This window comes from Melanerpes formicivorus, unplaced genomic scaffold, assembly GCF_026170545.1.
Source record: "Melanerpes formicivorus ecotype bairdi unplaced genomic scaffold, bMelFor1.0.p_v2 SCAF_27, whole genome shotgun sequence".
NCBI lineage: Eukaryota > Metazoa > Chordata > Aves > Piciformes > Picidae > Melanerpes > Melanerpes formicivorus.
The window spans coordinates 9,941,600-9,966,284 of NW_027142379.1; the positions used below are offsets into that span (position 1 = coordinate 9,941,600).

The 24,685-nt window shown below is 44.2% G+C and overlaps 1 protein-coding gene across 5 annotated transcripts in view; it reads right to left on the minus strand.

Moving 5' to 3' along the window:
* Positions 1–893: 893 nt before the first annotated feature.
* OTUD4 (OTU deubiquitinase 4) overlaps positions 894–24,685 on the minus strand; it is a 33,937-nt gene continuing 10,145 nt past the window's right edge. For 3 of the 5 annotated variants that reach the window (XM_068154065.1, XM_068154068.1, XM_068154067.1), the window contains 17 exons: positions 24,007–24,079; positions 23,480–23,561; positions 22,284–22,428; positions 20,402–20,459; positions 19,919–20,036; positions 18,748–18,812; positions 14,643–14,743; positions 13,568–13,692; positions 13,279–13,459; positions 11,843–12,008; positions 10,725–10,845; positions 8,734–8,789; positions 8,027–8,188; positions 7,346–7,484; positions 6,081–6,350; positions 5,383–5,423; positions 894–3,531 (listed from right to left, as the gene is read on the minus strand). In XM_068154065.1, the coding sequence (XP_068010166.1) occupies positions 2,296–3,531; positions 5,383–5,423; positions 6,081–6,350; positions 7,346–7,484; positions 8,027–8,188; positions 8,734–8,789; positions 10,725–10,845; positions 11,843–12,008; positions 13,279–13,459; positions 13,568–13,692; positions 14,643–14,743; positions 18,748–18,812; positions 19,919–20,036; positions 20,402–20,459; positions 22,284–22,428; positions 23,480–23,561; positions 24,007–24,079 (3,139 nt within the window). In that variant the 3' untranslated portion in view covers positions 894–2,295. The remainder of the gene's footprint in view (positions 3,532–5,382; positions 5,424–6,080; positions 6,351–7,345; positions 7,485–8,026; positions 8,189–8,733; positions 8,790–10,724; positions 10,846–11,842; positions 12,009–13,278; positions 13,460–13,567; positions 13,693–14,642; positions 14,744–18,747; positions 18,813–19,918; positions 20,037–20,401; positions 20,460–22,283; positions 22,429–23,479; positions 23,562–24,006; positions 24,080–24,685) is intronic. The other 2 variants (XM_068154069.1, XM_068154070.1) reach the window with 2 other exon arrangements.

Genomic DNA, 24,685 nt, shown 5'->3' on the forward strand with positions numbered 1-24,685 from the left:
AGTCATGCAGATGAGTAGAAATCCCTTTGGCTGTCCTAATTAGGACAAGGTACAGTGGTTTAGCAAACATCTGAAGCTGTGTGTCTCAGTTCATTATATGCTAACTACTCCATCCAGTCCCCTAGCAACCTGTGGGAGGCTGCAGTCTTAAACATTTTGCCTAGGTAAAGGTTTTGGCTAACTAATCTACAACTCTTAGAGAGGTTTCTCCTTGTAACCTTTTCTAAAGTGGAGGCAGAGAAAGTACAACTGCATAGTTCAGTTTTTAACTGCCCCAGGGCGCTGGCCCAGTTTAAATATTTAAAATCAGTTCTAAATACTAAATTCTAGAAGCACAGCCCTAGGAGGTAGTGCTGTGCCTATTGTCTCGTTTCCCAAGAGGTTCCTGTTAGAGAATCTGCCTTCTTGCAACAAAGCTCACACTCAAATGCCTGCCCTAATGCTGAATTATTGCCATGACTGCTGGGCAGCTGTGGGTAGAAGTGGGAGTTACACTTTAGAACCCTCCAGGAAAGATGACAAGAAGCTCCTTTTAAGTCTGTGCAAGCAGCAGAGGTAAACGGGGGCCCACAATAGATGGTACCTTTAACCCCTCAGTGCTTGCTTCTCAGCCTGAAAAACTGGAGCTTGTCTTGTTTGCAGTCCAGAATACATTTCTGAAAGGAAAAGCATTTACATTTTTAAGCAATCCCACGGTGTGGTCCCTACCACTACTGCTTTGAGTTAAGGACTGGAAATGCAGTTTACATCCCTTTTCAGTTTGCATCCTTCCACCATCTTGACTAACGGTTCATGGTTCTGCTGCTCTCTGCAAGGGGCTCTATCAGACCAAATCCCTACAGTTAGTGTTACTGCAACAGTTTCCAAGAGGCAAAGACAATGTAGGAAGAAAGTGAAAAGACAAACATTTATTTTATTTAAGTCTGGTTTTATACATGGCATGCATCTGAAAAGAAATTCTTCATCACAGAACTAGCACTCAAGTTTCCTGACCAGGGGCAGACAGTCTGGGAGAGGAGGGGCAGGGTACCGTCACCTACACCAGTATGTACAGAGGTATCAAAATATACACAGCAGTTCCTCTGGCAGCAGAGCTGAGTGAACGTCCGGCTCCTGGCAGCTCAACATCCCAACTGCAAAGGCAACAGGAACACTGCAGAGATCATTGTCGGGGGCAGAAGAAACAGCAGCAGGATGCTGACACAGTGTAAAAATATAAGGCAGAAGCCACTTTCTTCTGAAGTGTAGGGAAGAGCAGAGCACACCAGGACGCTCCACCTGGATTTTAAAAGTAGTTCCAGCAGGGACTTGTACATGCAAAACACAACTTTGCATCAACAGTGCAACACCAAAAGAATACTGAACAGTAGCTCAATCATACACACTTAAAAACACGTAACAGGTACTTTATGCATCTCTCCTCACAAAGTATCTAGGATTTGTCAGTGCAGTAGTGTTAAAGTGGCATTAAAAAAACTTCTGCTATTATAACAGCTGCAGAATTCTTTTGGAAATGCATAGCATCTACATTGGTATTGTCTTTGTTATTATTTAGTTGGCATAGGCACCGTTCTAGTCACACCAGCATTAAGAACTCTTGGTGGAAACAGCCATTCCAATCCATTTACACACAGCTATTCCTGACTGCTTGTCTTGATCTCGATTTCAACAAATAAATGCTTTTTTTTTTATTTCTTCTTTTCAATTCAAAAATATACCCTATGAATATTAAAAGAACTATATACAACATCCCTAAGACACAGGGTTAGCTGGCTGCTGTACGTGTAACGCACTGGAGAGAAACATTCAAGTCTGACAGATTGTTTTGAGATGAAAGGCCTTTGGGTTGGAAGCGTATCAAAGACAACAGTGCAGTAGGCTGAGAATCCCTTTAGCTCAGTTCAGAACTAAGGCATTGGATAAGAAGATACACGTCTGGATTTGGTGCAACGTCACTGTCGGCTTCGGATCACGTCAAATGCTCTTAATTTGTCACTAGGATACGGACATCTCCATCCTCTATCACAAAACCTCTGAGGGGAAAAAACCCAACCATTACCAAACACTAAACCTCTATTGTATTTTTTGTTCTAATTTGACATTGAGGAAAAACACCACTAAGCCAAACTCACTCTAGAATCCTCCAAACCAGAGGGCAGGTGCTGACATCCTCCTAGTCTTCACTTGCCAAAAGTTAAACATAGCCATGAACATTACTAAAAAAAAGATTTCAGATTTTAAACTGCTACTTCAAATGATTTCCTGTATTTCAAAAGTTTTCATTCTCCCTCCCTTCTATGCTTGATGCCCCCTCTGATTATCTCCCAGCGTTGCCCTTCTCCTGTCATTCCTATAGGGCCTCCCTCGGAAGTTTCGCTGATACTGGTGGCCATCATCTCTGCTTCTGCTGGGTGGCCCTTTCCAGGCCTCCTCATTCCTTTGGAACTGGTATCCTCCCCTGCTGGAATAGCCCCACTCAAGTCGAGGCCTTCTGCCTCCTCCATAAGTCTGGTTGTAGAACTGCTTGGATCTGCCGCTCCTCAGCATATCGGAGACTTCACTCTCATCTTCGGAGCTCTCCTCCCGAGCTCTCTGCACCCTGCTCTCTGCCTGCAGACTGCCCATGCCCCTGCAATCTCTGCCTTTGTCAGACTTGTCCTTACGACTGCAAATGCTGTGTTTCAGTTCATTCTTAGGTGGCTCTGCTGCCAGGGGAGGAGTGTTGGGCGTTGCTGTCTGCTTCTCAGTCCCCTGTGTTAGTGGAGGACGATTCTGCTGCCCAGCTGGTTTATGCTTAGTAGATGAAGCCGAAGGACAAGTGTGCTCCAACTGGGGTGCCCTGGCTGAAGCTTCTTTTGGGGCACTGCATTCACTGCTTGCTCCAGCCACAGGGAAAGGCATGGTGTTTGAGCTGCTGCCAACCTTTGGAAGCTGCTCTGCACAGTTCACCACAGGAACTGGAGGGAGACATTCTTTCGCCACATACATGTTCACCACAGTGTTAGCTGCTGCCTCTTTGTCCTCAGGTGACAGGACTACATTAGGTCTTGCTGCTGAATTGTCAATGAAGCCCTGAACTGGGTATCCATACCAAAAGTGAGGGAAGAAAGGAGGTGCTATTGGAACAGCTCCTAGAAAGTGGTTGTGTCCAAAGGGGGTCTGTGGGAACATATTTTTTCCTCTCAGGGACTCCTCATAGTTGGCATGAAGAGCTTGCACTGGATTCTCCGATTCCACACAGACCTGCCCTTGACTTTCCGACACCTGAGCTGTAGGTATCATCAGAGGCAGCGACGCAGCTCTGCTGTCAACCTGTGGGATCTGACCGTTGGGTCTGGCCTCACCGGGCACAGGGAAGTGCCTGTTTGTCCGTGCAGTTTCACTGTCACTCTGAGCCGGAGCCTCCTGGAACCAAGCACTGTGTGGGTACATGGGAAGGGACATGTTCGGATACATCCTGCAAGCAGCTAAATAGGCCTGGTGCAGGGGGTACAAGTAGGAATGGGGTGCCCACATGGGACAGCTGTATGCCTGCAAGACAGGGATAAAAACAAGTGTTTGGTCTTTTGCATGTTCAGACAGATCTAACCACACAAGTCATTCACCATTTTGAAACAATTAATTAGAGCAGATAAAGGTTAATTTTGTTTACAGTGACTGCCCTTCATTCCACATATCTGGAACTCTTGGATGTTGTCACCCTTTGTTTGGTCCCCTTCCAAATGCAGTTGCAATGGGCAACAGTTAGGACCACTAAGAAAACTTGGTGACAATTTGTATATAGTTCATTTAAAGACATGGTGCTGTGAAGTCAAGCTTTAGCAACCTGGAGGTTGTGTTGAACACAACATGCCACATAAAACTTGTTCTGGGCCATACAGAACACCATGAAGGCTGCTAGAGGCACAGAGCATTTAAGAAAACACTGGAGTGGATAGAGGGCTGAGCTCAAAACCTGGCATGGTCTTGTCTGCTCCATTTGTAGAAGCTAACCCAACAGGAACTAGTGGGTTCAGTCTGAACAAGCAGCTGGAAGGGTGTGGGTAACAGCATGGCATCATCTGGTACCACAGCGGTGCACAGAGTAACGTGGAAGTAGTTCCCAGGTCTCCCTTAGGTCACCAGCTGAGGAGCACAACTACTTTGACCAGTAGATGGCGCCGAAGCACCAAAACGACAGACTCGATCCCAAATGATGCAAAGCACCAGCAGGGAGAGAAGGTTTAGGAAGCCAGCGCTGTTTAAACAGACTGCACTGGCACTTGCTAATGACTTATGGATTTCTATTAAGCAGACACTTGCATTAGGCACACAGTTATCAAATCTAAATTTACTTTGTACACTGTGCCAAATGTTCCCCCTTTCTATGCATGGACACTGAAGAAAATTACTGATGGCTGAAGTCATCTAGACTAAGCACCTTTTCCCAAGTAAATTGCCTGACAGAAGGAGAAGGAATAAGGAGCATTTTAATGTGCAGAAGCTAGAGGAGAAACCAAGCAAGCCACTAGTCCTTATTGAGGAATGGTAAATGGTGCCTTTGTCAGGTGAGCCTCTTCCCCAACCAGTATCTGAAGGGGGCCTACAGGAAGGCTGGGGAAGGACTTCTCAGGATCTCAGGTAGTGATAGGACTAGGGGGAATGGAATGAAGCTGGAGGTGGGGAGATTCAGGCTAGATATGAGGAGGAGGTTCTTCACCATGAGAGTGGTGAAGCCCTGGAATGGGTTGTCCACGGAGGTGGTTGGGGCCCTGTCCCTGGAGGTGTTTAAGCCCAGGCTGGACGAGGCTCTGGGCAGCCTGATCTAGTGTGGGGTGTCCCTGCCCATGGAAGGGGGTTGGAACTAGATGATCCTTGTGGTCCCTTCCAACCCTGAATGATACTATGAACCACACACACAGCTGCTGTTGTCATGACTTAAAAGATTACAATGCTGCCGTCCTTATCCTGAGGACAGGTGTCTAAGTTACTTAGGAGAGCATCCACAGGGTGTGTACTGCAATGGCTCTGCCAGCAGCCAAACAGGGGCAGAGGCCTCTTCTCTTACTGCTCCCTGCTTTCCAAAATGCACCTTCAAACTCTCATCAGTTACCTGGGGGTTTGTAAAGCCCAATCTGCTGACTGTATAGCCACAGCTGGAAGCCAGCTTTGTTATCACTGCTGAAGGAAAATTTATTTCTGCAGACTGGAACTGCAATGGGAACCACTGCTGGGATCCCAGTTAACTGAAGACAAAAAACTGCATTTCAAATTTAAACATGGACTTGAATACAGCTGCAGCAAGTAAGCTTTAACACTCTCAGTACTACCAAGTACAAGCACAGTTTGTGATATAACAAGCCACCAAAAAAAAACCACCATAAAAGTTTTGAAGAGAGTTACCTTCACACCAAGATTGAAGAAAAATCTAAGAATGTTCTTATCTAGGGAGAAAAAGAAATATCCATGAAGATCTCAACTGTTACATTTATCTGACAAAAATAATACTTAAAATATTAATTCCTGCATAAAGCTCCATTTCAGCAGAGGAGGAGTGATACTCAGGTGCTGTTTGATGCCTTTGATTTGGCTTGGGGTTGGTTGGTTGGCTGTTTCCTGCCCCCCCCACAACTGCAGTGTAAATTTCCCTTGTAACAGTTTGTGGAACTGACCTTCTAAAGAAGAGCTCAGGAAACAAACGGCAGGCATGCTATGCTCTTTAGGGGCATGTTCCATAGTATGCCAAAACCTGTATTTTCCCAGGCTGTTAAAGAAATGCTCTGCAATTTTCAAGCTTTTGATTACAAGAATAAAACCTGTTAGCGTACAGGGAAGGGGTTCCAGCACAGAAAACCCTTTACATTTACAAAGCTTCAAGCTGAGAACCACAAAATGATCAGAACTGCAGGTGTAACCACTTAGAAGAATGGCAGTGTTAGCAGTACAGCCTGAAGAGTTCCACTCTTCGGTGTTCCCTCCCACACCTTACGTCACAGGATGACATCTAGATCTTTTGACACAGATTAACAACAGGACCAAGGAAGTGATCTTTAGCTACAGGAAAAACAGAACAAACCCCAGACCTTCTTTTAGCTTCTCACCTTTAGGCAGGTCTTCCCCAGTATTGCACAGGGAGTAAGAGGGTGCAATGGCTCTTTCTCCCTTTTCACTAAGAGGGAATCCAGGGTATAGTGGATCCTGATAAGGATTCAGAGTCTGAGGCAAAGGCATTACAGGCTGGTTAACTGCTTGTAGTGACACAGGAACTCCAGCAACTGGAGCAGATGTTACCTGAGCCTGTGACACAATAGAGTCAGGTCCTGCTGCTGGGGCTGGCATCAATGTAGAAGCAGGTATTTGAGCTGGGATACCTAGGGGGAAAAAGTATATATATAAATGAATGTCTCTTAGCTATAGACAATCAAAGAAAATGACAGGGGGAAAGCAAGTTTCAAAAGACAGGAGAAAAGGGGGGGAAAAAAAGGCACAGCACTCAGGAAGACATAGGAGGGAATCCCTGGGTCAGGATGTGACAAACAGCAGAGGTGGCTAAATGCTGAGAATAGCTTTCAGAAAGAGTGGAACAAGCTTTCCAGAAACAGCTACATCCTTCCTCCATTTCTGTTCTATATTTTGAATACTAGAAGGGTTCTATCTAAGAAGGAGGGAAAAGAGGGAACAAACTTCTATGTGAATCTTTGCAGCTCTCATTCTGACTAGCCATTTACAGTCACCTCTGAACCTGAGCTCAGATTAACTGGGCAATGCCTCTTCTGTCACAGCTGTGGTCAAGCACGACAGGATTATCACTGTGTCATGGGAATATAGGATGCTGATTTGAAAGCTGCTTCTTCTACAGAACCTTAACAGTGCAATACTGAGTCTAAGTTAATTCCATCTACCAGAAGATACACACAGCACAGAAAAAAACATTATGCTGGCTTTGCAGTTCAGGCCCAGATGGATCTCATTAGTTCCAGACATGCTAGACCTGAGTCCTTAGTGAATCAATAAGCTTATTACATGGGACACAGAGCACAAACACATATCAAGCTTCAACATGCTGCCAGCATGTTCTAACTTCAGCAGACCCTCAGAACAACCCCTCTCAAAACATGCTATCCCACTGAGACAAAAAAGCAGCATTGAAAACAGATCCCTCTTCCACCCTTAGATAGGGAGTAAAGCAAATTGTACACACAGGCAACCAAAGATCTACCAGAGCCTTCATTAGCTTTCAGCAGTAAGAAACTATATTGCTATTGCTTAATGCCTGTGGAATGTGAAGTTACATGAAACAATCTCCTGGAGGCATCTTCGATTCAGCAAGACAAAGTATATTTCAGGGTTAGGAGTTTCTGCAAACCTGCTGCTCCATAAGCTGCTGGCTCGCTTGGCCAAGCTGGCACAATGGCTGGTACAGAAGGCACTGCTGGAGGTAAATGCACCTCAGAGAAGACTGGTGAGGGTGTTGGAGTTACACTTGGTAAACACTCTGTCAAATTCTGTAAAAACAAGAAGTCACAGGAAGTTATTGTAAATCACCATTGTTGGTGACCCCTAAAGAGCCTGACTTCTACCAAAACAGATTTGATGACTCAGCATTATCCAGCCTACCACCATCACCACAGCAACACACTAAGACATCAGGCTGTGTAGGTAAGAGATCTGAGACTCTGAAGGACTCTGTGCTACATGCTGAATAGAGCTCAGTGCAGACAGCCCTCATTGCTATAACCACCTCCACCAGCTTTACAGTGAAGTATTTCCCACCCACACAAAACCCCTCCCTCACCAACATCTACCAATAAATTGGAGAAGCCTGAAAAAAGGTGAATAACAACCACACTTTTCACTTCAGGTCTTAGCAGAAAGGTTGAAATAACCCCTCTCAGAAGAAAAAGGATATGCTTTTAACTTTGCTGTCAGGGGCTGTGCCTTCACATTCTTTACACTGGACATCAGATTCCTAACTGTACACTGGACATTTCTGCATTACCACCACAGCACTGACTAGGTAATTCAAAGCCAGTACTGTAATACATACGTGGCTGTGATGAAGCTCCCCTTTGTCTGAAGTCTCCTGACTGGAAGACTTTGAAATCAAACAAACATTTCTTACTTGCTCAGCAAGAACCGGAGGAGATTCTGTTTTTACTTGTTCCACGGGAGATGAAGCTTTTGGATAACTCTCATCTTGGCTACTCTTCTAAAGCAAAGTTAGAAACAGACACAGCTAGTCCAATAGGCAGGTGTACTTATCAAAGAGCCATTCAAAGATGTTCAACCACTCTACATACAAAGTGGGCTAAGCACCCAGTCACTATTGCACTAGTGTAACGTTTTGCTCATGGAAAGGACAGCCAAGGTTAAAAGCCAACAAGAAGCCACAAATCTTCGCTGAACTTCAGAGATCGTGGTCTGTTAGCACAATAGCTATTGGTAAACATCAAATCTCCTGTGGTCCCATTATACTGACAGTACAGACTGTACTACGCAATTACAAACCCAGATTCATAAGTGCTCTCAATAGCCCAGATCTGAGAACTCAGACTGCAGAGAGAGAGTATAAGTAGGGGTGACAGGGGCTGAGGAAAGCTGACAGCAACACAAGCTTCCAATCTTAGAAGTATTTTACTGAAAGCTGTAAAGCAGCAGCAATCACAGCTTTAAAGGCAGCTAGTGCTCTGCTAATCATGTATCAGAGAAGCAAGAACATTAAGAAAAAAATTTTGGTCTTTTCTTTAAGATTACCTCAGATGAATTTGGCTCAAGCTTCTGACTTAAGTGGATCTGCCTGGAATTTGACTCTGTAACACCAAGACATAACCATTACACCACTGATGGCTATCACAACTTCAGCCAGTTACAAGTTTGTCTTTCCCAAGTTAAACCTTCAAAACAAAGCCTACCTCAGCACATATTACTTCAGAAAACTTAAAATTCTATTTTTAACCAAAGCATCCTAAAACCAAACAGTTGTCAGGGCAGTACCAGAGCAGCGACTTCAACCTGGGTTTTCAAAACTATGCAAGAGTTCTTTACTGATGTTGATTAAGCTCTCAGTGATGCCAGAGGGAAGCAGGAAATAAATGTAGCTGCCTCTTTGAACATGTGTAATCCATCCTATAACACCTCCCAGTGAAAAAGCAAAAAGTTTGTACTTTGCTTGAAGTGGAAATGCTTTGATTTGCATCTCCATACTCAAGTGTTAAAGTCACAGAAGCTTCAAGTCATGTCTGCTTTTGAGGGGGTAAAAGATCAGTTTAGAAGCTTTCAGCGGTACAAAAGATCTAGCAAGTTTTCAGACTGATGCAGGAAGTTTCATTTCTCAAGCACCAGCAAACTCCTGAGGGGGAGATGCTGTTGAAAAATGTAGTCTGCATACAGTAAGACCTGTACAAGTTATTCACATTCTAGCATGTGTCCCACTCTGGCTAACACTGCTTGGCAATCAAATTCATACACTTCAACAGTAGCCAGTGAATAGATATGTGCTTAGTGTATGCATCACCACAGGCAGACACCAATAGCTGTTAAAACAATATTGATTATGAGAATTCCTGCCAATTCCTCAAGCACCAGCTGGAACCTCTAACCACTCAGAAGAACGTAGGGTTTATTCCCATTGCATTTGCAACCTAGTTTCAGAAGGGTGCCACAAAAGCCAGAGAAGGCTGCACATGCCATGCACTTCAGCAACATCTATCATGGCACTGAGTAAAGAGCTTTCTCTGTGTGAACATTCTTTTTGGCACTGAAGATGAACCAAGTTCTCAAGGTTACATTTTCAGATGTTTGGAGCATGAAACACAAGTAACATCAGTCCCTGTGAGACCACTCAAGGTGGCACTGCCTGCTGTAAGAGGGGCTAAAGTACAAAATGCCTTCACTGTTATTGCACAAAGCAAAGAACAGTGTCTAGGAGGAGGCTAAAGAGTTAGGATTTTATTTAGTCGGGGGGGGGGGGGGGGGGGGAAGTGGAAGCAGCCAAGAACAAATTCAGGGTTTAGTTATGGCAAAGCTGGCAGGACACAACCACACAAAAGTAAAACCACTGCCAGCTGCATTTAGCACAGACGGGTCCTCACAGCTGGCCTCCTCCTGACAGCTACGGCTTCCACCCATTACTACCACACTCTACTTCCTCACAGAAGAGGAAATGCTTAAGAGTCAGTGAAGAGAAGCTAAAGAGTGTTCTAACAGATTGTGGGAGGGAGAAAAGCTAAACTATTTTGCCCATGTGACAGCTCTTTCTCCTGTTAGTGGGGAGGGCATTTCAGCTCTCCTGTATGCCGTTTCCCCCCCTCTTTCTGTGCCACCGTATGCTAACTCTTGAGCATGCCACACAACATTTTTTTACCTGCTGTTCTCTTAGCTGCCTTCAGTAAGCATCTTAATGCTGCTCCCACTGGCACTTTCTGCCACACTCACTACAATTTCAACAGGATCTAATTTAGGGCCCCTCTGCTAAGTGTTTCTCTTTCTCCCATTACTATTGTCATTGACTACAAAAATCCCAGCCAGGAGCCTGCTCGCTCAGCCACATTCACAAAGCAGGAAAATATGCACTTCCTTCCCAAACCACACCTTTGCTGCCTTAAGCCTGGCTTAGCTTGGCACTGTTACTTACAATTTTCCCCTCATTGCTTAACCAGATGCCCCATCCTGAACAATTTCTGAGGCTGGCAATAAAAGCAAGCAAACAAAATAAAGGCCTTAATCTAAAAATTCTTTTTTCTTACCTTTTTCCTTCTGCTCCTCCACCTCTGCTGTCCACTTGCTATTTCTTCTCTCATTATTTGAGAGCTTTTTCTGGTTTAAATTATCCACAGTCTGTGTAGCAGCCTGGCAGACTGACTGATTCTAAAGGAGTTTATAAAAACAGAAATAAGAGGTTTTTTAACGCCTCTGATGACCCTGCCACCCTCTGATACTCGACTACTACACCCTCATGACACTGAGCTCTGTGACAGGCAGGAAGGGCAGGGGGAGCAGTCCCAGCAGTGTCAGATTCACCCTCTTTCATTCATTGCTACATTTCACCAAGTGTCCTTTAAAGCATTCATGTTTACACCCCAAACAAAGCCTGCTTCACTCAGACAAGGCCCTCCTGTCTCTAGAATACACCTCTCTGGACAGCAGCTCTTTCCACTCCCTGGATGTACTGAGATTCCAATCCATTTTCTTGGAAAAACTGCATCAATAGAAAAACCTCAAAATCCAAAGGCTACATTCTTCCCTTAGACACTGTTCACTCCTTTGAAGCCAGCTCAGCTCCACACCAGGAAGAGAGCAGGTCTAACAAAGAATCTGCATTGCTTCTAACACCAGGCAAGTTCTCACACCAGTGAAGTTCTTAGGCTAAGAAAAGTCACTTCTAAATAAACCAGGTTGGTTGTGAACCAGATCAGAAGCAATCTCCTAGCCACCTCTGATACCAAGTACAGCACCACAGTGACACTTTACTGAGCTATTTGTCAGCTAAGTTAAACTTCAGAGCAAGTTCTGTCTTCACCTGGAAGTTTGATCCCAGCACACAAGATGACATTTGAGTAACTGGAAAGCCTTCCAAAGACAGCAGGAACATGAACCAAGAAGCTCATGGCTACAGAAGCTCACATCTACTGTGTTTCCATGCACAAAGAAGAGTGTATGGTGGACATCAATTGGTCCCAGGGGAAACTACTGTATGTCTTGTCTTGATAGATTCATGTTTCCAGTACAAATTGAGTGTGAAGAAAATATCCTTCACTTCTAAATTGCATTGTAATGCAAGGACAGCAAAACATCAATTGCTAATTAAAAGTTCAAGGACGAGTGTGAAGAAGCACATTATGAATTACAGTGCCAAAAAGCTTACATTGGAAAGAGCAGGGAAAGCTTGTTCATCCCTCTGCTGGATCTCGTAAAGTGAACGAGATTCTTCTATAGCTTGTTTCTCCCTGCGTTCCTCTGGGGACAGGCCAAAGTAGTTACAGTCTCTGCTGCCAGGGTTCAGGTCCTCACTTCTCTCCCGCTCTGGTTTTCTGTAGAGGAAATTTAAGGAAGGGAAAGAAAGGATATTGTTCAGGATTTACTCCATCTCAATACAATTCTGAAAGACCTTAAAACACATAGTTATTATTAGAATAGAACAAACCAGGTTGGAAGAGACCTTCAAGATCGTGTCCAACCTATCAACCAATCCACCCCACCTAATCAACTAACCCATGGCACCAAGCACCCCATCAAGTCTCCTCCTGAACACCTCCAATGATGGTGACTCCACTACCTCCCCGGGCAGCCCATTCCAATGGGCAATCACTGTATAGAACTTCTTCCTAACATCCAGCCCAAACCTCCCCTGGCGCAGCCTGAGACTGTGTCCTCTTGTTCTGGTGCCCATATCAAGTGATCTAACCCATTTCTGTACCATCTGAGGACAAACCAAACCCATCTGCTATCTGTGAACATGCAAAAGAAAGCTGAGGAAGACTTCTATAAATCCAACAAGAAAAAACAAAAGCCAATTTCCAATGCCTGGCAAATCACTACACAAAGTTAGCATCACTGTTTCAGCCTTCTGAATTACTCAGCTGAGTACTTTAGGATACTCATGTACTTAAAGGTGGAAGAAAAATGCCTTTAAAATGTTGCACGTGGCACAACTCCAAAGGCACCACAGCCCCATTTATTCCACAAGGAATTTTGATACAGAAGTGACAGAAGAGAGACAGAGACCATGAAGAGTTTGTGTTTGCAGCCAAGTACAGGACAGCCTGCTGGATAGGATAGAAAACAAGCGGCAATTACGAGAACAGAAACTGTGCTGTAGCACAATGAATCCAGAATCACTACCACCAAATGCAGGCAGAATGCTGTTCTCAGACTCCTTCAAGTGACCAGCCATAACATGAAGCAGTTCTCTATGACAGGTTCTGTAGAAGCTAAGGGAGAGTCTCAGTAATGCCCAAGAAGTGCTACGTGCAACATTACTTCACTCAACAACATCCACTTTGCAAGAAGAGAGTAGAGACTGGAGTATGGTGCTTCCAGGGGAGATGCTGCCATGCAGGAAAACAAATGGCAGCTCAGGATGGTAGCAATGTTGAATAAAGTGTAGAAATAAAACCAATTAAAAAAATAATACATTTTCTCCTGTGCTTGATTGTGCTCTTAAGGACCTGAAACACACTTCATAAGATTCCAATGGCAACCTATTTCAAAAGAGCATGTGGGAAGCATCTGCAGCAGCCACCTGGGCTCCAAGAACTTGACTAGAGTTCAAGCTAAGGAAGATGTTACTGGCATTTTTACCTTACAGTCTGGGAAGGATTCCTGCCTGGAGCTTTTTGCTCTGTTGAGGTCTGATGAGGTTGGGGTCCAGAACATGAGAACTGATGCTGCCTGGTTCCCACAGTATGCTGAAGTCGAGGAGGTAGTGCTGGCTGGGGTTTTATTGACTTGCTCTGATTCTTTGGCCCTCTGCAATCTGCATCTATGATGAAGACATGAAAACAGAGAGGGTTTAACCATTTATCAAGCTCTTTGAGGCAAGACACCTGATAACAAAGATTCTGCCACACAAAGACAGGTACAGTCCTACCAGGCTGAGCATTCTGCCCCCACGTTGGGAAAAACTTTTTCATCTTCTTCCCTGGCACAGTGTTCCAGCCCTCCATAGGAGAGGCCTGTGGAAGAGGTTTAAGGCTCTTCAGTGAGACAGTATGCCTACAAAACAGGGAATTATATCTTAATGATCAGACTGGAGCTTGCATGAATTAATACCATATCTTTACTGAGACTAAGGCATCTTTCCATTCTTGAGAACACTCCATTCCAAGTCCTTTGTTCTGTGTGAGTACATTCCAGCAATCTGTATGACAAACATTTCCCATGTATGGTTTCTTTTTGGTAACAACTCTCCGATAAGTCAATGCAAACTTATCCAGTAAGGAAGGATTTGTGAAGTACTACAATGTCTGCAGGGCAGACAGAACAGGAGAATGACCACAAAGTGATATACCCACAGAAACTTATCACAAACACTGCAATAGGTATCAGGATGAAAAAAAAACATTGTATTGGTGGTTTGTAATCCAGAGCAATTCACTGTGTTTTTAATTGTGGGTGCTGGAGGATGGCAAGGCAACTGTTTATTTAAAAGGACAGGATTCCAGGCTCTAATAGACAGTCCCAATTAGGTTAAATCTCAGTTTAGAAAGGAAACAAATCACCAGACAATCTTCAGATAACAGTATTCTTTGGATCACAGAAGGACATCACCTGAGATTAATGAGTAGCTTTCTCCATCCCTCATTTACAGAGGAGCTGCAGAACTTACAGCAGAGCTCAAGATGTCTCAAACCACCTCCTCCCCCCGCAAAAGAAAAACAAACCACAAAAGAGCTAACCAACACAACACCAAAAACCCACAGCCCCCTGTGTCACTCTGCAAGTAATATTCAGGCCATTTAGCACTAAGTGTCTGAAATTAATGCAGAACCCCCCCTTTTTTTTTTTCCAATTCAGTTCTGTTTGTTTCTAACAATTCTGGGGTAGTACTGCTTGAAGTGAAAAAGCAGATACCCTTTAGGGACCGAAGTGTGCTCTGAACTGCAGCAATAATGCCATAACCAAGGTTCAGACTGCCACTCTTCCCAAAGAGATTAAGCACTTACTTTGCTCCAAGCTCTTCTACAAACACAACAACTGGCCCGTTCTCTGAACAGACTTCTTGGATATGGGCATTGTAAAATTTCCCATTATGGTCTAAGCGCACCTATGAGGAAAAGGAACGAAGGAAAACAAAAGTGCATTGATTTCACAAGAGGACAGTGAGAGGACACAACTCTCAGCAATGTCAAAACCAGAACTTTGTCTGGGCAACCAAATAAAAACATCAGAAGATTTAGTACATGTATAAAAAGCTTTTGATCCATAGGGCTTCTCCAAAAAGAAATAACACCGCTATTCAAAACCAATCCCCAAACCAGAAAGCTTAACTTAATGAAAGATGGCTCTCAGAACCACACAATGGAGCCAAAAACTAACCTTTTGTCAGCTTTAGCTCTTAGAATATGACCCAAAGCTTTTCTTCATTAAAACCCCATGTGGAGAAAAACAAAATCCATTACTTATCTTCAGTGAAATTTAGAATTGAATAAACCAGGTTGGAAGAGACCTCCGAGATCACTGCGTCCAACCTATTAACCAACACCACCTAATCAACTAAACCATGCAACCAAGCACCCTGTCAATTCTCCTCCTGAACACCTCCAGTGATGGTGACTCCACCACCTCCCCAGGCAGCCCATTCCAATGGGCAATCACTCTCTCTCTGTAGAATTTCTTCCTAACCTCCCTGGTTAGGCCACACCTTGAGTCCTGTGTCCAGTTCTGGGGCCCTCAGTTTAGGAAGGATGTTGACTTGCTGGAGTGTGTCCAGAGAAGGGCAACGAAGCTGGGGAGGGGTTTGGAACACAAGCCCTATGAGGAGAGGCTGAGGGAGCTGGGGTTGCTTAGCCTGGAGAAGAGGAGGCTCAGGGGAGACCTTATTGCTCTCTACAACTACCCAAAGGGAGGTTGTAGACAGACAGAGGTTGGTCTCTTCTCCCAGGCAAGCAGCACCAGAACAAGAGGACACAGTCTCAAGCTGCACCAGGGGAGGTTTAGGCTGGAGGTTAGCTTCATTAAGAACATAATCAACACCAATTGCTTCTGAAGGTATTTCTTGGAAAGATTTTTAGAAGAACCAAAACAAAGTTGTTCAGATATGATGATGATCTCTGAGGTCTTTTCCAACCTTATTGTTTCTCGGATGGTGTCATTTGTCTGACTGACATTCCACAGCCTACAATTCTCCTGGTAAATATAAAATAGATTTCGCAACATTCTGCTCCAACATGTGGCTTTCCAGTTGTATTCCTTTGGTCAGCTCCACTTTTCACTCTTTGATCTGCACAGGCTGGGCAGTGGGCAACCTCAAGTTCAACAAGGGCAAGTGGAGAGGAATAACTCCCTGCACCAGCACAGGTGAGGGGGTGACCTGCTGGAAAGCAGCTCTGCAGAAAAGAACCTAGGTGTGCTGGTAGACTTCACCATGAGCCAGCAAAGTGTCCTGGGCAACAAGGCCAGCAGTCTACCCAGCTGCATCAAGAAAAATGTCTCCAGCAGAGGGGTTGGACTAGATCTCCAGAGGTCCTTTCCAACCCCCACCATTCTGGGATTCTGTGATCTTCCCTTCTCATGCTTTCATTCCACATATTTAATGTTCTGCAACATACACAACTTGACAGGGACAATATGTCCATTGCTAGTTTTTTCTACTAATATTATCTGTGCACTTCAGTAAATAGTACACAAGACAGTGTTAGGGTCTTAAACACAAATTTTAAGCAGTATGTAATCAACTCTTATTTCAGTGGTTTTGTTGCTGTTTTGTGTGGGGTTTGGAGAGTTTGGAGTTTGTTCATGATTTATTCACTGTGCTTCATTTCATTATAGAAGTGCAAACTGAAATAGCCCCCATGCTGCATGATAAACCTGAGTATTTTCACATTAACATTGATAACTGCAATAGATGGCCAAATATCCTAACAAGAGCCCTAGTTAGCCAGGTACCACCACTTTAGTTAATATACCTTAGGAGATTAATCTAAAATTTGAGTACCAGAGAATTTAATGGAAAATCTTTCATCAGAAGCAGCAACTCAGAGAATTTAAAGAACAACTGTGCAAGGCACTATGGAGCACTTCAAAGAGGAAGAATCACCCAAAACCTCAGAACCTGTGGGACCTACAGCAACTATAGCAAGCTGTATTTCATTACTTGGAAGTACTAGTGGTGAACGGTGCCACAGCCAGCTGGCGGCCAGTCACCAGTGGTGTCCCCCAGGGATCAGTGCTGGGCCCCAGCCTCTTTAACATCTTCATCGATGATCTGGATGAGGGGATTGAGTCAGTCATCAGCAAGTTTGCAGATGACACCAAGTTAGGAGCAGATGTTAGTCAGTTAGAGGGTAGAAAGGCTCTGCAGAGGGACCTCGACAGACTGGACAGATGGGCAGAGTCCAATGGGATGGCATTCAACAAGTCCAAGTGCCGAGTGCTGCACTTTGGCTACGGCAATCCCAGGCAGAGCTACAGGCTGGGGTTGGAGAGGCTGAGAGCTCCCAAACAGAGAGGGACCTGGGGGTGCTGATCGACAGCTGCCTGAATATGAGCCAGCAGTGTGCCCAGGTGGCCAAGAAGGCCAAGGGCATCCTGGCATGCATTAGGAATAGTGTGGCCAGCAGGAGCAGGGAAGTCATTGTGCCCCTGTACTCTGCTTTGGTTAGGCCACACCTTGAGTCCTGTGTCCAGTTCTGGGCCCCTCAGTTTAAGAAGGACATCGAAACACTTGAACATGTCCAGAGAAGGGCAACAAAGCTAGGGAGAGGCCTTGAACACAAGCCCTATGAGGAGAGGCTGAGGGAGCTGGGATTGTTTAGCCTGGAGAAGAGGAGGCTCAGGGGTGACCTCATTGCTCTCTACAACTACCTGACAGGTGGTTGTAGCCAGGAAGGGGTTGGTCTCTTCTCCCAGGCAACCAGCACCAGAACAAGGGGACACAGTCTCAAGCTGTGCCAGGGGAGGTTTAGACTCGAGGTGAGGAGGAAGTTCTTCACCGAGCAAGTGGTTCATCATTGGAATGTGCTGCCCAGGGAGGTGGTGGAGTCACCGTCCCTGGAAGTGTTCAAAAGGAGATTGGATGTGGCACTTGGTGCCATGGTCTAGTCATGGGGTCTGTTGATAGGTTGGACTCGATGATCCTCGAGGTCCTTTCCAGCCTAAGTTACACTGTGAGACTGGAGATTATAACAAAGCCAATTTGCAAACAGTAACCACTATCTCCAGAGCTGTACACAGACATGGAGCTACCATGTTGGTTTTGGTCTCACCAGAGAAAAGCCCTTCTGACAGAAAGCTCTAACATTTCATTCATCACTCTCCAACTGTACCCACAAACACTTCCTCAATACAGCAATGTGACAAAGCAAGTGCAACCATCAGCAAAAGATGCCAAGGAGGTAATGATTGGTTTATCCAACAGATCTATATTACACTTCTGCACATCAGGGGAACAACCTGCTAGCTTACAGAATCACACAAACATTCATGTTGGAATAGACCCTCAGGATCACCAATTCCAACCAATAACCCTACTCTGCAAGGCTCACCCCTAAAGCATATCCCCAAGCATCATATCCAAATGGTCTTTAAACACATCCAGGGTTGGGGACTCAACCACCTCCCTGGGCAGCCTGTGCCAATGGCTGACCACTCTTTCCCTAAAGAAGTTTTTCCTAATGTCCAGTCTAAACCTACCCAATCACAGCTCACCAGAAGCTTGGCCTGCACCAAGTACACAGCCCTAAATACTTCTCACACAGAGACAAGCACCCTACAACATTGAGCACAGACTCACCAGGGAGGCAAGGCTGCACAAAAACTTATTTACACACTTAACACTGAGGATTACAGTCACCTTCTGAAATACACTCTTGAAGTTAACCCAACTGGCTTTGTAACTGCATTGACCAGATGTTCTACTGCATGCCTTCCCTACGTGTATGCCCCAAGTCATGAGCACCACCACCAATGCAACAATGAGCATACCTGCATTTGAAGATTGAACACTTAGAAAGCAGCCATTATGTATCAGAACTGTTAACAAAAAGGAGGCAAGTGGCATCTTGAGCCAAACAGTAATATCTCTGTAAACTCTCATTCTGTATTACTTACTTTACATTTATCTCCAACTGAGTATTGCATGCCAGCAGCAATAGAAAAATCTTGCTTTTGCTGATCTGTAAATACATTAGCAGTAACACATTGTTAGTTTAAACATAATAAAAGAGTTATATAACAATTATAATCATAATAAAAGAGTTTGGGGGCAGATGTTGGGCAGTTAGAGGGCGGAAGGGCTCTGCAGAGGGACCTCGACCGACTGGACAGATGGGCAGAGTCCAACAGGATAGCATTTAACAAGTCTAAGTGCCAGGTGCTGCACTTTGGCTACAGCAACCCCATGCAGGGCTACAGGCTGGGGTCAGAGTGGCTGGAGAGCTGCCAAACAGATAGGGACCTGGGGGTGCTGATTGACAGCTGCCTGAACATGAGCCAGCAGTGTGCCCAGATGGCCAAGAGGCCAATGGCATCCTGGCCTGCATAAGGAATAGTGTGGCCAACAGGAGCAGGGAAGTCATTGTGCCCCTGTACTCTGCATTGGTTAGGCCACACCTTGAGTCCTGTGTCCAGTTCTGGGCCCCTCAGTTTAAGAAGGACATTGAGACACTTGAATGTGTCCAGAGAAGGGCAATGAGGCTGGGGAGAGGCCTTGAGCACAGCCCTGTGAGGAGAGGCTGAGGGAGCTGGGATTGTTTAGCCTGGAGAAGAGGAGGCTCAGGGGTGACCTCATTGCCCTCTACAACTACCTGAAAGGTGGTTGTAGCCAGGAAGGGGTTGGTCTCTTCTCCCAAGCAACCAGCACCAGAACAAGAGGACACAGTCTCAAGCTGTGCCAGGGGAAGTTTAGTCTCAAGGTGAGGAGAAAGTTCTTCACTGAGAGAGTCATTGGAATGTGCTGTCCAGGGAGGTGGTGGAATCCCCATCTCTGGAGGTGTTCAAGAGGGGATTGGATGTGGTACTTGGTGCCATGGTCTAGTCATGAGGTCTGTGGTGACAGGTTGGACTTGATCTTTGAGGTCTCTTCCAACCTTAGTGATACTGTGATACTCTCTTAATACAGGAAAAACGCACAGCAGAAGTTCAGGCCCTAAATCTGCACATGGACCCACGTGAGGAAGACAACTGCTTAAACCCAAACTGTCATTTGCACCACTGTTCTTCAAGACTTCATTTCATAGATCAGCTTGTAAAGTTTGGAACTTTTAGTTAGTGAGTTACTTACCCAGCTTGGATTGGAGCCAGACATCATACTCAACATTTCTGTAAACTGATGGATTGAGTGATTTCAGAACTTTCTTAGGTAAGACCAACAAGGTAGGATTCCCATTGCTCTTAAGGTGCTGTATGAAACAGAACAAAGTGCTTAGTGTTCAATTATATAAAGATGCACACAGTCTTCCATTTTTTTCAGTTACAATGCTCAAGCTTTAAACTCAAATATAAAGAAGCTGAAAATACATACAGAGCTTGGAAAAAAGAACAATAATAACAACTCAGTGGTGTTCTGGAGCAGAAGAAGATTATGAACTAAAGAGCATTCAAAAGGACACTGTCCACGTATTGGCACTTCAAAAGCAAACACTACACTGCAAAGAAAGCAGAACTTCTATTACAGGCTAGGAAAACTCAAGATTCTCTCCAGACACTGAAAAGTAGAGCAGAGTAGGAGTTACTAGAAATTAGCTAAATCTTGACATATCAATACCTTGTTGTCAGAAGGAGACTTCAATCCATTCATATCACTAACTGTAGCAGCTTTACTTCTGCAAAAGGACAAAAGGGAGTTGTGGTGACAGAATACTAATAAGGCCTGGAAATCAGGTAAGAAACATCTTGGAAGTAGATAAAAATACTGAAACTACCACTCCTTGCATTTTTTTCCCCCCACAATAAGCATACCACAAAGTATCTTAATCTCTTAAGAGATTAAGAGGCAGGGAAGGCAAAGGAAATAAAAACTTCCCCCTGTTAATTTTGCAACTACACAAGATAGCAAAAGCAGACATAAAATCCTCCCACAATTCAAACCCAAAAAAACCACTGTTAATTGGAATCAGGCACTCTGCTCTTATTTTCTACACCTGACATCACTGGAAAAATTTCTTTCCACAGAGAAAAAAAACCCCAACAACTTATTTTTTCCCCTACAGCAGCTGTAAGCAACTGTCAGCATTCACTTCTCCCCAGAATAAATGGAACTACTACATTTAATAACAACACAACTGAAGAGTTCACATTTAGAAAATGCAAATGATATTTTGGAAAGCTAGGTAATGAAACAAGCTGAAGCCAACTCTGAAGACAGGCAAAAACAGTTTCAGACTTTATGAACACAAAGCCTTTGTAATTTGGGCTAACTAGGTGAAAAGTCACACACGCTGGCTCTCACGTCACAAGACATATGGTTTAAATCAAAAACATGGAGTCTGATGTCTCAGCTGAGTACATGATCTTCATTTACTAAGGTGCTGTGGAGGCTACCAGTGTATGTTCTTATGAATCCCAAAGACCCAGACCAATGCTACTGCATATGAAGCCCAGGAAAGCTCCGAAACCAGGAAGGTTTCCACCCTCTGATATTTAACTACAATAATTGTCCCCCGAAGCAGACATATTCTGTCTTTTAATTGGAAATGTTCCCTAGGTTGGTTTTTTGTGTGTTTGTTTTTTTCCAAACAAGAAAGGAAGCTAATTCTTTTCCCAGAACTTGGGTTTGCTTTCTGTGGTGATATCCAAACCCTTCCTTTCTGCTGTTTTCAGCTTGAGATAAAAATCTCAGCTCTTTGACATCTCAAAGAATTTCTCCTGCCACACTGCAGCAGAGCCCCCAGAAAGGGTTTTAATGATGTTCACTGGGAAGGGGGGGGGGGGATGTGGTGCACTAATGTAGCATCATTTCTATGGCTTGGATGGAATTTCACACAAGCCAGGGCTTTAAGAACAGTCCTAAACAGAAGAAAACCTGCCAGTATGTAAATGCAAATATGGCACTGGGAAAGACTTACTGTGCTAAAGGCTTCAGTAGGTCAAAATCTCAGAGCTAGCTGGAGCATCCAGGGCCAGCAAAAGGAACACAAACCCACAAACATCACTGTATAGTGATCAAGGAACAAAATAAAGCAAGCTGTAGCTGTATTTCTCCATCAGCTACATCTCAAGCAGGCATCTCAGCCCCCAGATGTGGAAGCAACACAAGTTGGATTAGATTCCTGTAACTCTACTCAGCTGCAAGAGCGAGCCAATTCTCATGGAATTTACCGTGCCAGGCTGGCACACTGACAGTTCTCCCAGGGCATTCTGCTGTTTTGAACAGGGACATACTGCAATGGCAATGCTCCATATGGAAAGAGACCCAAAGATAGACTGCCACAAAAAGCAGAGGAACCAGAACCCTGTCTTTAGGTACAGTGAAGATTACACTTTTCATTCTTTCATAGCTCAAAGCTTACATCTTTGTCTTCCTTTTCTTAATAGTGTGTGAAGTTTTTCAGCCCTGCTAGATTCTACTAACAACCACAGATTCAGAAAGCTTTTTTAAACATGTATTGCTCCCAGGCATCTTCCATTAGCTTTTAAATGCCATTTACCTGCAGTTGTCATCATCTGAATCTGAAGCAGATACTTCACTGCTGCCATTACTGTCATCTGTTGCACCAACAGCACTCAGTTCTGCTATGATTTTCTTCACATCTGTATCAAATACTTTCTCATAAAGCAACTCATACAGCAGAGCTGGGGAAGAGGAGGAGGACAAAGTGGAGGGGCAAAACAAATTACAAGGTAAATGACATTTTGTGCCACCATTACAAATGCATTTCAAATTACTGCAATCAAAGCAAGTAAACATTTTGCTGTGTTAACTGATAAAAGCAAAACCAGCTGCAGCTACTATGGTTTAATGGGTGTGCATGAAACTACTAGAAATTTGGTCTCTTAACAGGAAAATCTAGCCCTGTAACTCTGCACATAGGCAGAGATTTCATGAAGTGTTAGAATGCTTGTAAGGAACTGTCACAGTGATCTATCAAACCTGATTAGGACCTTTGGGCATTTCTGCAATCTAGTAAAGGTGGCAGCAATCCATACACTCAGTTATCTTCTGCACATGCAGCCTCCTTAATTTCTGTGACAATTTACACATGCAAGGATAATTTCAACACAGGCAATTAGTTTAAGATAGCCTGAAATTAAAACAAACAAAAGTAAAACCAGAATGCTGACCAAAGACAATGCCAGATATTGTAAGTACACCAGCAGTTTACATTAGACCACCCAGATTCTAAGAGGCAGATAAGCCTTCTCTTGGTACATTCTGATTTGCAAAGAACCAGGACATGAGTAGCACCTGATGCTCTTGCAAAAAGCAGAGTCATTGACAAATAGAATAGAATAGACCAGACCAGAAAAGATCTTTGAGATCATCGAGTCCAACCTATCACCCAACACCATCTAATCAACTAAACCACGGCACCAAGCACCCCATCCAGTCTCTTCCTAAAGACCTCCAGTGATGGTGACTCCACCACCTGCCTGGGCAGCACATTCCAATGGACAGTCTCTCTTTCTGTGAAGAACTACTTCTTAAGATCCAGCCTAAACCTCCCCTGGTGCAGCTTGAGACTGTGTTCTCTTGTTCTGGTGCTGGTTGCCTGGCACTCTAACAATTAGCTAAAAACTGACTATAATATGGTTTTGTACACAGCTTTTTCCTGAAACCTGATGGTGATAATTTTAAGGGTTTTGGTAAAAATAAGTGCTTTTAACTGACCAACATAATACTTACACTGGCACAGAGCAGCCTTTTCCGAATACTCTATGGGATAAACAATATCATAGTGGTTTCCATTTGAGAAGCACAGCAATACCTAGTAAAAAAACCACACAGATATTTCAGGTTTTGCATCTCACTTGATTTCTCCTATGAGCACTACCTTTTTAATTAGTTATGTACCAATGTCCCCCCTGTTACCTCTCAGTACCAACAGAATAAAGTGTTCAGCAGATGTCCTTTAGATCAAAAAGGATGGAAGTCAAAAAGGACTTAAGGCAGGGGTAGCTATGTGACTTAGAACTTGTAAATTGATTTTTGCAGAATTTTAGATTACCAGGAAAATATACCACCCCCCAAGGACATCTGCTTGAAGACATGTGCCACAGGTATTCATGGAAGAGCTGCCTTAACTACATACACATGTATAAAACTGAACTCTCAGAACATTTCATTGTGCTGGATGGCAAGAGTCACATGACACTACTTGCTTTTTGCACAACAGTCTTAAGTCAGCCTTTCACAACAGCCACATTGCTTACCTTGTCAGAAAAGCCATTTTCAGTTACATGTGAAGGAGAAGCATTTGGTTCCCGGTATATTATGAAATCTTTCCTGAGAAAAGAGTCGTGGTTAAGAATGCATTTCAAAATTAGTGATCAATAAAAACTGGAATGTTTCAGTGCAAGGAACACACAGAAGCACAGAAAACACCCAGTGAAAAAGACCACCCCTCAAAGATTAGTGCAACACTATCTCTAATAGTCAAAAAGGGCTTGCTTCTATGATACAATATCCTAGAACAAGATGTGCTGGCCCAGCGTGCACAGGGCCTTGCACAGGAAAAAGTTTCAAGACACTACTTTCTGGTGTTCACTCTAGAAAGATGATGTCTTCCCAGTCCTAGAGAAATTCATTAGGCTGCCATCTGGAACCCACCAGAACAGAGGAGGTTGGGTTTATGACCAGAGACAAGAAAACAGTGCTGAGTTTCCACGAAGTGAGCAATTGGCTCAGGGTAAATCTGTACCAGCAGACTGATCACAGGCGGGCGAGAGCCCTTTTGGGCACAGAGGCCAACTAACAGAACAGCCCTGCTCTGAAACAAATCTTACCTCCCAAACCAAGTTCAAGTGCTCAGACTGATCCACAAAACATTTCTGCACCTAAATGGTGACCCAGCTACCACAGCATGCTACAAAGCATGCCAAAAGCCAGCCC